Below are 12,773 nucleotides of genomic sequence, written 5' to 3'. Positions count from 1 at the left end.
TTGTAAGAGCAAGTCTCTCTCATCCCCCATAATTAGCAGGTAATACAACATGATGCAAGACCATGCATCTCCCTTTCTTAATAGTCTTCCTCTTCTTTCTTCTTCTTCTCCTCTTCCTCAGCCCATGCATCTCCCTTCCCCCCCCCCTCCCATGGTTAGGGCCAATCAGGGTCAGCTCAGCCCGATCCTGAGGGCAGGGTGAGGGTTGGATTTTTTTGACCCTAACCCTGAGTCAAGGTCAGGCCGGGTCTAGACCAGTTAAGGGGACTCAGGGTTGGACTGGAGTTTTAAAGGTCTAGCCCAACCCGGCCCTATTGCAACCCTAATTGTGGGATTATTATCGTGCAAAAAAACTGTATTTTACACCATCAACCAATGAATTTTTCTCCATAAATAAAAATAAATAATAGATATTTTCCTTGGATGGATCCTTTTATCTTCATATCAAAATCGTCCTTAGTTCTTTCTTCTTTACGAGTATTTTTTTATTTTTTTTTGGGGGGAGGGGATTCCCATGATGCCAGAGTACAATCCCTCTCAAATGGGTTTTTTTTCCTCTCTTAAATTGAATATGTGCCCCTCATGTGGATGATTTCTTTTTTAGAGCCATTGATGCCGCGTGTAGATTTCTTCCTACATTGACGTTGTTATACAACCATCTCCTTCTTTTTATTTGGGAAAAAAGAGATGTCTCCTACCAAAAAACTGCCCTCCCCTCCCCCATGAAGACGGAAATCTCACCCCTATTGATACTTCCACGCACACTCCCAAAACAAGGGCCACACTCCCGAACACAAAACTCTCTCCCCTTTTTATTTTTAAGAAATATCCTTTTTCTTTCATTTTTTTTCTCACGAGATATTAATATGAGAGAGAGAGAGAGAGAGAGAGAGGTATCGGGCCTATGGGCACCCAAGGCAGGCCCATATTCCTGTATTGAGTCATGAGTCATGGTTCATGTTCATGGTATCCCACAAACACAGCCCACGGGCCAAAGTCACATTCCCACACACTGAAACCGACTTGAAGGGGCCCACCAACCTTTACAATATGCACGCCGGGTCCCACTCCAACTGGAATTACGAGCCACGTGGGTCCACTTTGGCCTTTAATCTGTAAGCTGTAGGAAAAGGCGGAAAAATACTTAAATCGATTCCACCCCCACCCTAACCTGTCAGGCTCAGTTCCGAAGCACCAATTTGAAACTTTCGAACGTTGTATACATACGAAGAGACGCATATACCCCTACACTGTTTCATTTATTTGTCGGTTTCAATCCGATCAGCACGATTTATTAAAGGTAACATGGTTACCCTGATTAAAAAAAAATGAAATAGATGAGAGCAGGTTATCTGAGCAAGTAGCATAGAGGAGTGCACCAATGAGGTGAGAGAAAATGGTATTTAACATGAGAGGGCAATTAAGTCATTTCAAGTTAAGAGGAGAGAGATAGACATAAAGATGCTAATGTAGTCTTCACAAGAGGGCTCAGATAACCCTTTCTATAAATAAATAAAGGGAAGAAGAACACTACTTTGTCGTGTGGCTTTTGCACCAGCATGGGGCCAATGAGGGGACGTACAAGGGCATCAACTAGGGGATTTTTCATTTTGTAGGTGAGGTGATCATTTTAGGGGGTTGTGGTTGGGTGCAGGCTGCACGTGACTAGGGGGCGTTCTTTTTTCCATAAAGGGAGAAAAACATTGTTCAGTCATGTGGCCCCTACACCAAAGCAGGGGAAATGAGGAGATGCGCATGGGCATCATCGAGGGGGGTTTTTCGTTTTGTTAAGGGGACATGGTGGTCATTTCAACAGGGTTGTGTCTACGTAGGCTATATGTGACCAGACAATGTTCTTTTTCCCATAAAGGAAAGAAGAATGCTACCCAGATCGAGAGCCCCGCACCGGTGCGGGGTCCAATAAGGGGAAGCACAAGGGCATCGACCAAGGGAGCTTTTAAAGTTTGACCAACGCTCGATACTCTAAGATTTGAGTCTTGAGATATATCTCTCGTGTAAGGGCCATGGGAGTTGGTTGTATTATTCTTGATCAACGAAAGCATATTAGATTGAATACTTCGGATCACCCGATTCTTATGCCGACTGTGGTTGGTGAGGCTATTGCTATTCGTTTAGCTCTCTCCTCGCCTCTTCAAATAGGCCTTACATAGGTCTCTCTATTCTCAGATTGCTTGGTCATTGTCCAATGTCTATCCAAAACTCCCTTCTTCCCCTTCCCTATAAATACATTGAAATTAATATCACATAAATTCAAGTACTTAAAGTTATGTGCCAACAACACTAGTATATATAGTTGTACCCTAACCAAATTTAAATTGGTAGGTAAGAGGTCTCTCTCTCTCTCTCAACCAGTAAAGCTTGACCAATGTTACCAATCGTGAATTTGAAGACTTGGGGAACTGTTAAAACTCAGTATTTCTTTATCTAAGTTCTCTCTATGATCGACCATTAATGCTACATGTTTAAGCTTAAAACTTAAGCAAGGGGGATGTTTCTCTACAATAAATATTATATCAAAAGTAATGGTCAAATTAATTCCTTTGAAATATAAACAGCAAAATAGGTTGCTGGTAATGCTTTTTTCTTGTTTTAGGGTGAAGAAAAAGCGTTCTAACACTTCTAACCTCAGTGATAGATAGGTAGGTAAGTTCTAACTACTTCTTGTGAAGGTTGTTAAATAGTTAGATATCTTTAAGACCTAGGGGACCCATTTAGTTTTGAATTTTTTTTAAATTTCAAAATTTTTGTGCAAATTAACTAAAGCATGTTTAAGCTATTGGGACCTCACTAACTAATGTTATAAGCAAGAAGTTAAGGGAAATTGACAAACCCATGCTTTCAAAACAACACATGAGATGATCTCATCCTTTAAATGTTTTTCCCCCCAAAAGGAAAGAGTTTGAGGAATCTTAAATGTAATTTATATGCACACCAAGGTATTGATAATGGAGACTACTTTGCAAATATAAAACCAAAAAATCAGCTTAGTATAGCCTATACTATGTTTCTTTTAAGATCAGGACTAACCAACTTAAGAAGAATATCAAATAGAGGAGGTCATAACCAAGGTTCAAGTAAGTAGAATTGGTCGGAATCTGACCCTTTTTGGATTAATCGATTCGGATTGATAGATATCAGGACCAAGCTCAGTCGATTTCAATTTGAATCGATCAATTCAATCGATCTGATTCCGATTTTTTAAATCCTGGTCACTACTCACAATTGAGCAATATAGAAACCTTTTCTATTTGAGAAGAGAGGGGGACTATACATAGAAACGAATTTAAGTAATTCAAATGTTATCTAATAATATTCACATATGTGGTTTGTTCATTCATTTACACAAAGGTTTCAACTAAAAAGATTGTTTCAAGTAGATTGAATTAACCTAGCTGGATAAGAATCACAGATTATGAATCGGTATTAGATTAGTTGTATCACTAATCGATTTGTAACGATATCGGCTGTGATCAATACCAATACTTGACTGATATGGATTATTCGCTATATGGTGCGAATGTGTTTTTTAATGAAAAAACAAAACAACCATGATCAAAATTGATGTACGGTGTACCCTAGGGGTGACAAAACCTACCCCGAACTGGTAAAATGATCAAATTGATCGAAAAAACATGACCGAATTGAACCAACCCTTATCGGACTGGCTGAAAATCAGACCGTGCCAAACCAACCGATATCCTAACCGAAAACTCAATTGAATGAAACCGATAAAAAAAAAACATTGAGTGTGAGTTTATGAATAGGTGAATTGATTTTATCCATTGATTTAAATATTAGTGAGAAGATTTCCAATTGTAAGGGGACCGGTTACAAATTAATAGAGTATGAGATTATGAATAGGGAAATTGATTTGTGACAATGTTTCCATTGATCTCCTTGTTCACTATACAAAACTAGTTGGTCAGTTACGTGAATGATTTGATATTATGGCTTATTTTATGATTTCAATATTAATTATTTTCTCATTGATTAGTTATCCATTGATTTCAATATTAGTTTTCTTCCCCATACAACAATAAAAAAATGATTTCACTATAAATTCTATTTATCCATTAATTTCAATATCAGTTTTCGTTGTTTCGATTACAACATGAACATAAACAAATCAATTTCTGTATTCTTGATTGTTTACTTGTTCGATTTGAGGGAAGATGATTTAAAGTATTTTTATCGAATCTTTCTTTACTATAGATTATGAATGTAAGATTTCATTGTGATTCAAGTCCGAAAATAAATCAATCTAAACCAATATTAGCACAATACTGAAAAATCAAAATAAAACGAATTCGTACCAGATGAAAACCGAATAGACAGAAATAGGGATCGGAGCTTGGCCGATTCGGCTATGAACCGATTCCGATAAAATTAGATTTTGATTTCACACAGCCATACATCAGTGAAATGGAAAACAAAAGATGGTTCGGTTTCCGAGTCTGGAGGTTCGGAGCGAGGTTTGATGTCGCTTTTGAGTGCAATATTAGAACGATCGAAAGGAGAGAGAGAGAGAGAGAGAGAAAAGCTTTTGAGGTTTGAGGAAGATTTGCAGAAGAGTGTAGACTATAGCTTGTAGAAGAAGAAGAAAAAGAGAAAGGAAGAAAGAACACAACAGAAAAAGACCATATCCACCCCCCTTCTCTGAACTTCCCTTGTTACCTCTTTTTCTCTTACTCTTCATCTGTCCATCTTGCTTTCCTTCTCGTCTCCAAAACCTTAGTTCTACAACTTTGTTTATCTCTCTTGAGACACCTGAAATATATTCTTTGTTCGGTTTGAATTGGGTTGTCAGAAAAGCTGTTAATTTGCGAAGATATTGTTGGATTGTGTTGATTATAGAGATCGTAGAAGTCTTGAGAGTAAAAGTTGGATTCTCTTTTTACTAGCAAAATCGCAGCATTAATGGCGAAATTTCTTATTTTGGCTTGATTTGATTTTGAGAGTTGTTGCTTCTCTAGTGTGAAAATGGCTACCGAAGGGATCTTGTCTTTTTCTATGGCTTCCGTTGTAGAGGATGTTCTTCAACAGCACGGGACTCGAGTGAGCGATGTTGATTTAGCATCGAGGAAGGCAGAAGAAGCAGGTTTATACCTTCTACTTTCTCATGACTTCACTGACGTTTTTCTTCTGAGGAATTGCTTTTTATGTCTGATTTAACTTGTACTTCAAAAACTGTTTTATCAAATAGAGAATTTTATGTAGTGGATTTTATTTCTGTTCTATACGTTCTTTAGAAGGTTTTCTCAAACGGAACTATGAAACTTATTGAAGCTCTACCATACCACCCATCCCCTGTTCAAGTTCTTGTTCTTTTGGTTTATTTATGCTGTAAATTTCCGTGGTTTCTGTGTTTTATTTCCTTTCCTTTTTCATTTCCCCATTTCTTAATTGTGTTAATCTATTTTGCGATAGTATTTTGAAATTCACTTCCCATTCCTTAAAATCTATGTCTCTCTGACAAAAGTTTTTGGTCTAATTGACTATTTTCAGCAAAACAGAGAAAAATGTTTGTCATTTGTTGGTCTTGGAATCTACATTTCCTTATTTAATGTTTGTCTCTGTAAATTCACCTTGTTGGTTTCCTAACTGGATTTGTGCATCGTTTATCAGTACTTAGAAGGTATGAGGCTGCCGGGTGGCTGCGAAAGATGGTCGGAGTGGTTGGAGCTAAAGATTTGCCGGCTCAGCCATCTGAGGACGAATTTAGGCTTGGGTTGCGAAGTGGGATAATCCTCTGCAATGTTGTCAATAAGGTTCAACCTGGTGCAGTGCCAAAGGTTGATGAATGAAAATGCATCTGGTTCTTACTGGTTTCAAATCCTTCTTTCCCGGTCTGTTGTTTATATATTTTTCTTCCTAATTCTTTTCAGGTTGTGGAAAGTCCATCTGTCACTGTTGTTGTCCCTGATGGAGCTGCATTATCAGCATATCAGTACTTTGAAAACGTGAGGAATTTTCTGGTAGTTGTGCAGGATATGGGGCTTCCTACCTTTGAAGCATCCGATCTGGAGCAGGTATTTTTTTTCTTTTTAATTTTTAAGTATGAACAATCCGATTATGAGCTGAGTAAGAACTTTCCTATTGTTTTTCCTTAACATATTTCTTCCTCATTGTTTTCTTATGGATTTCAAGTTCTACAGTGTATAGTGATGAGTGCATTGGATTATAAAAGTACAATCTTCTTATTTGAACCTTTTTCCTTTTTTTACTTTTTCCCTGTCCTTCTCTTAAACTTCCAGGGAGGGCAATCTTCAAGGATTGTGAACTGCGTTCTGGCACTTAAATCCTACAGTGACTCCCGACAGTGTGGTGGAAACCGAATGTGGAAATTTGGAGGAAATTTGAAATCCACTGGCTCAGGGAAGTATGTTGTAAGGAAAAATTCTGAACTTTTCACAAACTCACTATCAAGGAACCAGTCAATGAATGAGAAATCCGTGGATAGTTTATCCCCTGAACAAAGCTTAAATAGTGATCTTACTGAAATGGTTGGTAAGCTTTACTAGTTGGAGTCATATTGTGGACTTGCTTTGCCATGTGACATGAATACAATGATCATTGAATTACATTCAATATTTAATCTGCAGAGTACCTCTCAATCCGTGAATATGCTTGTACGTGCAGTTCTATCAGACAAGAAGACTGAGGAAGTTCCAGCGGTAAGAACTCTTGCTGTTAGTAATTCTAACTTAGATGGCAGAGGAAAACTGTATGTTGGCTCTCTTGAACATATTCAGAGGACTGAAGTCCAACATTCGTAACTCCCACCTTTATGACATCCTAGACCAATAATCCACTAAATGATCCCGACCATCTAATTGTTGTATAGTCGGAAAACTATAGTGAGTGGTCCAGAAAAATGGCTTTAGAATTTGGGCCTGGCAGATCACTGCAGCCATGACATGATGTGGTTCCGAATCTGTCTGCATGTGTTCCATGTGTATAGTTTAAGTAAGGTTGGCTTCTCCTAGCATTCTATATAATTTATCTGGACTTGAGCATTCCTGCTCCTCACAGATTATTCATGATCTATTTATAATTCTTGGTCCTGAGAGAAATATGTTACTGTTCTGCTGGTAACAGTTGGTGGAGTCAATGCTAAGTATGGTTATGGAGGCGTTTGAGCGTCGTCTTGCAAGTCAAAATGAGCTGGTAAGCTTGCTTTTATATGCACTGTACTATTATGCGAATAAGTCAGCCCCCTCACGCTGCTTTTTTGTTGGCGAGGGTGGGGGGGAGGAATATGGATGTGGGCAAAGACTTCTTTACTGTCATGTCTACAATTTGAGTATTTGTGGAGGATAATTTCTCTAGTGTCTGCTTCAAATATTTTCTTATTATGATTGAAAAGTGGAGCATAACCATTCACAAGTATGGGATTCATGAGTTCCCATTTCAATTACTTCTAATTTTCTTTTTGTATTTTATGATCCAACAGATGAAAACAGCTGTAAAAGATCTGGCTGCATCTAACGGCAACAAATCGCTTTCAAAGACTGCTTCTTGTGAAGTGAAGGTATGCTGCTTCATAAAAACGTTCTTTGAGGTTAAATGCAAGCTATGGGATTTCTGTACAAAAGTTGCATAATGCAAGATGGTGATGTTTAGAAATTATATGGATTTTAAATAAAATCATTTCCTCCATTGATATGAAGGTGGGGTTGGATAATGAGAATGCGGCAAAGATGAACAAAGAGAAATGCTTATTTGAAAAAACTATCCATGATGATGGGTCAAAAAAACAGATTATGAAGCAGCAGATGCTCCTTGACCTACAAGGAAGAGACATTCAGGTATTCATTGATGGTGACACAACTCAATTCAACACAGCCTTATCCCAACTAAATGGGGTTGGCTATTTATTGATGGAGGCACAATTTATGTAATTATGTATATAAATTATCAGTTGAGTAACATAATTCTAATAATTCCAAATGATTTTAGGAACTGAGACATACTCTATGTGAAACAAAAGCTGGGATGCAGTTTATGCAAATGAAGTGCCTTGAGGAGTTCAACACTCTTGGTGAGACTTGAAGGGATTTTCCTACAATTTGCTTGAGCTTCTTTACAACTAAAGATTTTCTTTGATCTTGAAGTATCTCATCCCTTAACAGGTATACATATGCGTGGTCTAGCTCATGCGGCCTCTGGATATCATAAAGTTCTTGAAGAAAACCGTAAACTATATAATCAAGTACAAGACCTTAAAGGTAATGTCATAATTTGAATAACCATCATAACCCATTATCACAATCTATTAATTGTCCTGAAAAGAGATTTAACATTTTTTTGTTACTATAATATGTAGGAAGTATCAGGGTCTACTGCCGAGTCAGACCCTTCTTGCCTGGGCAACCAAACCGATTGAGCACTGTGGGTCATATAGAAGAAGGAAATATTACAATCGTTACCCCTTCAAAATACGGAAAAGAAGGACATAGATCATTTACTTTCAACAAAGTTTTTGGTCCAACTGCAACTCAAGGTCACTAAGGTCCCCATCCTGTTTGTTTCCATTTTTCAAAATTTCCTTCCACTCATGACATTTCATAAACCACCACTCATTGTCTGTTTCATTACAGAGGAAGTCTTCTCAGATACTCAACCCCTAATCCGATCAGTTCTTGATGGTTATAATGTTTGCATATTTGCATACGGCCAGACAGGATCAGGAAAAACATACACTATGGTAAGACATCCTAATTATGGATTGATGTATGTATCTATCAATTTATTATTGTGCCACTCGATTACTTAATTCCATCATTTTATTTCATTCACTAGCTTTAGTGGTTTGATGATGTGTAATCAATTTTTCTGATTCCTTTGGTGTATGTATCCAGAGTGGGCCGAAAGAGCTTACAGAGAAAGGCCAAGGTGTAAATTACCGGGCATTGAATGATTTGTTTCTTCTCTCAGAACAAAGGAAAGATACCTTTCGTTACGAGGTTTCTGTTCAAATGATTGAGATTTATAATGAACAAGTAAGGGATCTGCTGGTGACTGATGGTTTTAACAAAAGATATCCTTTAAAACATTGGGTTAATTTCTTTCTACCCTTTTGCCAGTTGGATGCTTTACTCTCCCCTTACTCCCCCCCCCCCCCCCCCCCAAAAAAAAAGAAAAAGAAAAAGAGGAATTCCTTAACTTTGAACACATTAGAAATTCGTAACAATTCTCAGAAGGGACTTAGTGTACCAGATGCAAATCTCGTACCTGTTGCATCAACGTTGGATGTTTTTGAACTGATGAACCTTGGACAAAGAAATCGTGCAGTGAGTGCAACAGCCCTCAATGACCATAGTAGTCGCTCTCATAGGTATGAATACGAGTTGTTATATTTGCCTTTTGGATTGAAATGCCCTGTAGTGCTGATTTTTTTGTTTTGAATTTTTTTACAGCTGCCTGACAGTTCATGTTCAAGGTAAAGACCTCACATCTGGAGCTGTTTTCCGTGGGTGCATGCATTTGGTTGACCTGGCTGGGAGTGAAAGGGTTGATAAATCTGAAGTTACAGGAGATAGACTAAAGGAAGCACAGCATATTAACAAATCACTGTCTGCTCTGGGCGATGTGATCTCGTCCCTTGCCCAAAAGAATTCACATGTTCCTTACAGGAATAGTAAACTCACACAACTGCTTCAAGATTCTCTAGGTATTCAATTATGGTTCTCTACTCTCCTAAGTGCATTGGAACTACATTTTCTTTTAGCTAATTACATTTTGGATTTTAATTATGTTTAGGAGGACAAGCCAAGACACTAATGTTTGTTCACATTAGCCCTGATCCTGATGCTATTGGGGAGACAATTAGTACACTCAAGTTTGCTGAACGGGTTTCTACTGTTGAGCTTGGTGCTGCTCGAGTAAACAAAGATAGTGCAGATGTCAAAGAGCTCAAAGAGCAGGTTCTTGTACATTCTTCCTTCTGTCACTTCACATTTACAGAAGCTCCATCTTTTTTTTTTTGGATGAATAACTGTAATATTTAAGAAGCTCCATCTTACTTTGCCTCATTTTTTCACATGAAAGAATTTTGTCCTATTCTTGATTCTTATTTCAGATTGCTAGTCTTAAGGCAGCCTTGGCAAGGAAAGAGGGAGAAACTGAGCACCTCCAGCGTCCCATACACTACAGCCCTGAAAAACATGTACTGAAGGCTGGTGGATCATCACCTTTGCATTCTAACAGACTGATTGGAGGAGATATGTCAGGTGGTCACAGCAATCACCGACAACCAATGGAGGATGTAGGAAACATAGAGGTAATTTCACCTTTATATCTAGATTTGGTAAAGGTGTAACTAGATTCTACTCATAAGAATTTGCATGACATTAGTTTTGTTCTTCTAAATTCATATTTAGTTATGCACTTAAGATTTACTTGCCTTCAAGCATTTTGGCGCTTGATGAATGTTATTAATAGGAAACATAAGTAAATGGTGAATCTCATCGCGTTAATGTAGCTCAATTTGACTAATCCTTAGCCCCATTACATTGAAGTTTGAATAAATGTATTATTTAGCTGTGTTTAGAGGATGTCCATAACCTTATAGCTACTGTATTTCATTTTTTCTTTTCCTTTAAGCTTTCCAAATATAGTTCTAGTTGGAAAGCTATGGGTTGTTCTGTTATTAGTTGCTAATTAATTTATCATCTAATAATTATGAAGTTGGAAGTTTGATATTCTCATTTTGTAGGTAAGGAATAATTCTGTGATGAGGCCAAAGATGCCAAGCCTTGATCTACAAGAACTATTGATGAATTCACCTCCATGGCCACAGGCCAGTAGGCCTGAACAAAATTTCCATAAGGAGGATGAGAGGGAAACAGGGTCTGACAATTGGGTTGATAAGGTCATGGTGAACAGGCAAGAAGTTGTGTATGGAGATGAAAAATCATTGAGGCGTTGGGATGGTGAAAATGTCCAGTTGCCTGAGCATTTCTTTCAGAGATTTCTCCCGGACTCAAGGGTCTACCCGGAACAACTATACAACAGAACTGCAGGTAACAAAAAGGAGAGCCATGACTATGATCTTCAGAGAAGCCGGTTTGACATGGCTTCAGCTGGTGATTCTGATGAGCTCGAGGCTGCAACCAGTGATTCGTCTGAGCCAGACTTGCTTTGGCAATTCAATCATCCCAAAGTGACCAGTATACCGAATGGAATTGGATCAAAGATCAAGAAACCTCAACCCAAGGCATATAAAAGCTCAGAAATAAGGTAATTTAAATGGCAACAAAGTTGGAGCAACCCGAGTCACTAACATTGTTTGCTTGCCCAATACTGTCTACTGATTAACTTTACATATTTCTAACACTACTCTTATTGTTATATGTAGGAGTTCAATTCCTACATTAGGTCCTTCGCCATCACGGAAACCATCATTACATCGGAGTGGAAGGCAGCCGGTTTCTGTGGACATGAAGCGCAGAGCTGGAAATGGGAAGTAGGTTTTCAGGTTTCTTAGAGATAGAGAGATATATGTTTTCAAATATAGTGAGAGGCGGCAATAAATCAAGTTGCTGATATTATTTAGTGGGGTTGAGGGTTCCCCACGATGCCAGTGTGGGGAGAAATCTGCACGCTACACCAATGGTGGTGCATAGAATGGTATCATCTACATGGGGCCAACATGGTTCATAACAAGAGTGTGTGTCAGTGTGAAACCACATCTCATTATTTGAGAGGACTCACGCTGTAACCTGCACTCTGACGTTGTGTGCTTCTGTTTCCCTATTTAGTGGCATTCTCAATGGGTGTGGTAATCCTTTTCAGTTTCCATTTGTTTCTACGATCATTATTTGTAATTTTGGTTTTTTCTGGGTTATTCCTCACCAAAGAAAAGGAAAAGAAAATATCATTTGAACTTGCATTGGGGTTATAACTTTTCTTGGCTTCTGAAAAGGTTGGTCAATATGCCCCAAAAATGAAGCAATTGACTTTGAAGTAATCCCTTTGGGGACATTGACTGAAACTTTACCTAGCACATTCATTATCGTGGTGAGACCTCACGTCTCGTGAGAGGGCGCCTGCTAGAATCTGCACTCCGATGTCTTGCGCTTCCTTTTCACTACACAGTGGTGATCTCAAGGGTTGTCTGATCAAAACATTATTTTTCTTTCAACAAAAAATGGATGTCTGATCTGTATCGGCCGATCCAAATCAATCAGGAATCGGTGTCGATCATAGCTGATACAAATATGAATTAGCGCCTATACAGCTGATCTGATATTGATACCTTAAACCATGCAGCTGCTCAAACATGTTTAACCCAATCATAGGCGAGGAAAATGTGCCAATGGGTCTTGACACAAGTGCCACAGAAAGCACAAGTGGAATTTATCTGACTCCATTTTGAAATTGAATTGAAGGAGAGGTATGGCAAAAATTAGCCGCTTGTTTCGTACTAAATTTACCATCTTTGGCTAAGGTGCACCACCAAGTGTCAATAGAATTTGACAGGGTAATATTGACAATGTTGGGTAAGATAGTTCTACGAATGTTGTTCCAAGTCCAAGAGCCCCTACGCAAAAGAGTTTTGGAGTCGAAAAGAGAGGAATTAGGAAAGTATTTTGCAATCAATTGCCAATTGATCTGTTACATCTCCTATAGGAGTTCACAGATGCAGATCTTCGTTAAGACCCTCACAGGTATGACCATCATCTTGGAGGTCGAGAGTTAGATACGATCGACAATGTCAAAGCCAAGATTAAAGACAAGGAGGGCATCCC

At 38.4% G+C, this 12,773-nt stretch overlaps 1 protein-coding gene across 2 annotated transcripts; it reads left to right on the top strand.

Moving 5' to 3' along the window:
- The first annotated feature begins 4,634 nt into the window (after positions 1 to 4,634).
- LOC122666753 (kinesin-like protein KIN-14I) lies at positions 4,635 to 11,498 on the top strand. 2 transcript variants are annotated; one of them, XM_043862816.1, is made up of 20 exons: positions 4,635 to 4,690; positions 4,995 to 5,119; positions 5,647 to 5,813; positions 5,907 to 6,050; positions 6,276 to 6,524; positions 6,624 to 6,695; positions 7,120 to 7,188; positions 7,475 to 7,552; positions 7,692 to 7,829; positions 7,981 to 8,062; positions 8,154 to 8,249; positions 8,348 to 8,524; positions 8,622 to 8,728; positions 8,883 to 9,061; positions 9,197 to 9,358; positions 9,441 to 9,694; positions 9,784 to 9,947; positions 10,103 to 10,303; positions 10,739 to 11,262; positions 11,381 to 11,498. In XM_043862816.1, the coding sequence occupies exons 2-20, from the start codon at positions 5,002 to 5,004 to the stop codon at positions 11,490 to 11,492; spliced, it is 3,093 nt and encodes a 1,030-aa protein (XP_043718751.1). In that variant the 5' UTR covers positions 4,635 to 4,690; positions 4,995 to 5,001; the 3' UTR covers positions 11,493 to 11,498. The 2 variants fall into 2 exon arrangements, with proteins under 2 accessions (XP_043718751.1, XP_043718750.1); XM_043862815.1 differs by lacking the exon at positions 4,635 to 4,690 and having other exon boundaries at positions 4,847 to 5,119.
- Positions 11,499 to 12,773: the final 1,275 nt, after the last annotated feature.

This window comes from Telopea speciosissima, chromosome 7, assembly GCF_018873765.1.
Source record: "Telopea speciosissima isolate NSW1024214 ecotype Mountain lineage chromosome 7, Tspe_v1, whole genome shotgun sequence".
Lineage (NCBI taxonomy): Eukaryota > Viridiplantae > Streptophyta > Magnoliopsida > Proteales > Proteaceae > Telopea > Telopea speciosissima.
Note: the sequence above shows the minus strand (reverse complement) of the source record. Positions and strands in the feature narration are given on the sequence as shown.

Bases quoted from the DNA above. Each gene is read 5' to 3' on its own strand.
- LOC122666753 (XM_043862816.1), top strand. From the start codon at position 5,002: ATGGCTACCGAAGGGATCTTGTCTTTTTCTATGGCTTCCGTTGTAGAG. The intron at 5,814-5,906 runs GTTGATGAATGA...AATTCTTTTCAG, and splicing joins AACCTGGTGCAGTGCCAAAG to GTTGTGGAAAGTCCATCTGT. The intron at 11,263-11,380 runs GTAATTTAAATG...TGTTATATGTAG, and splicing joins TATAAAAGCTCAGAAATAAG to GAGTTCAATTCCTACATTAG.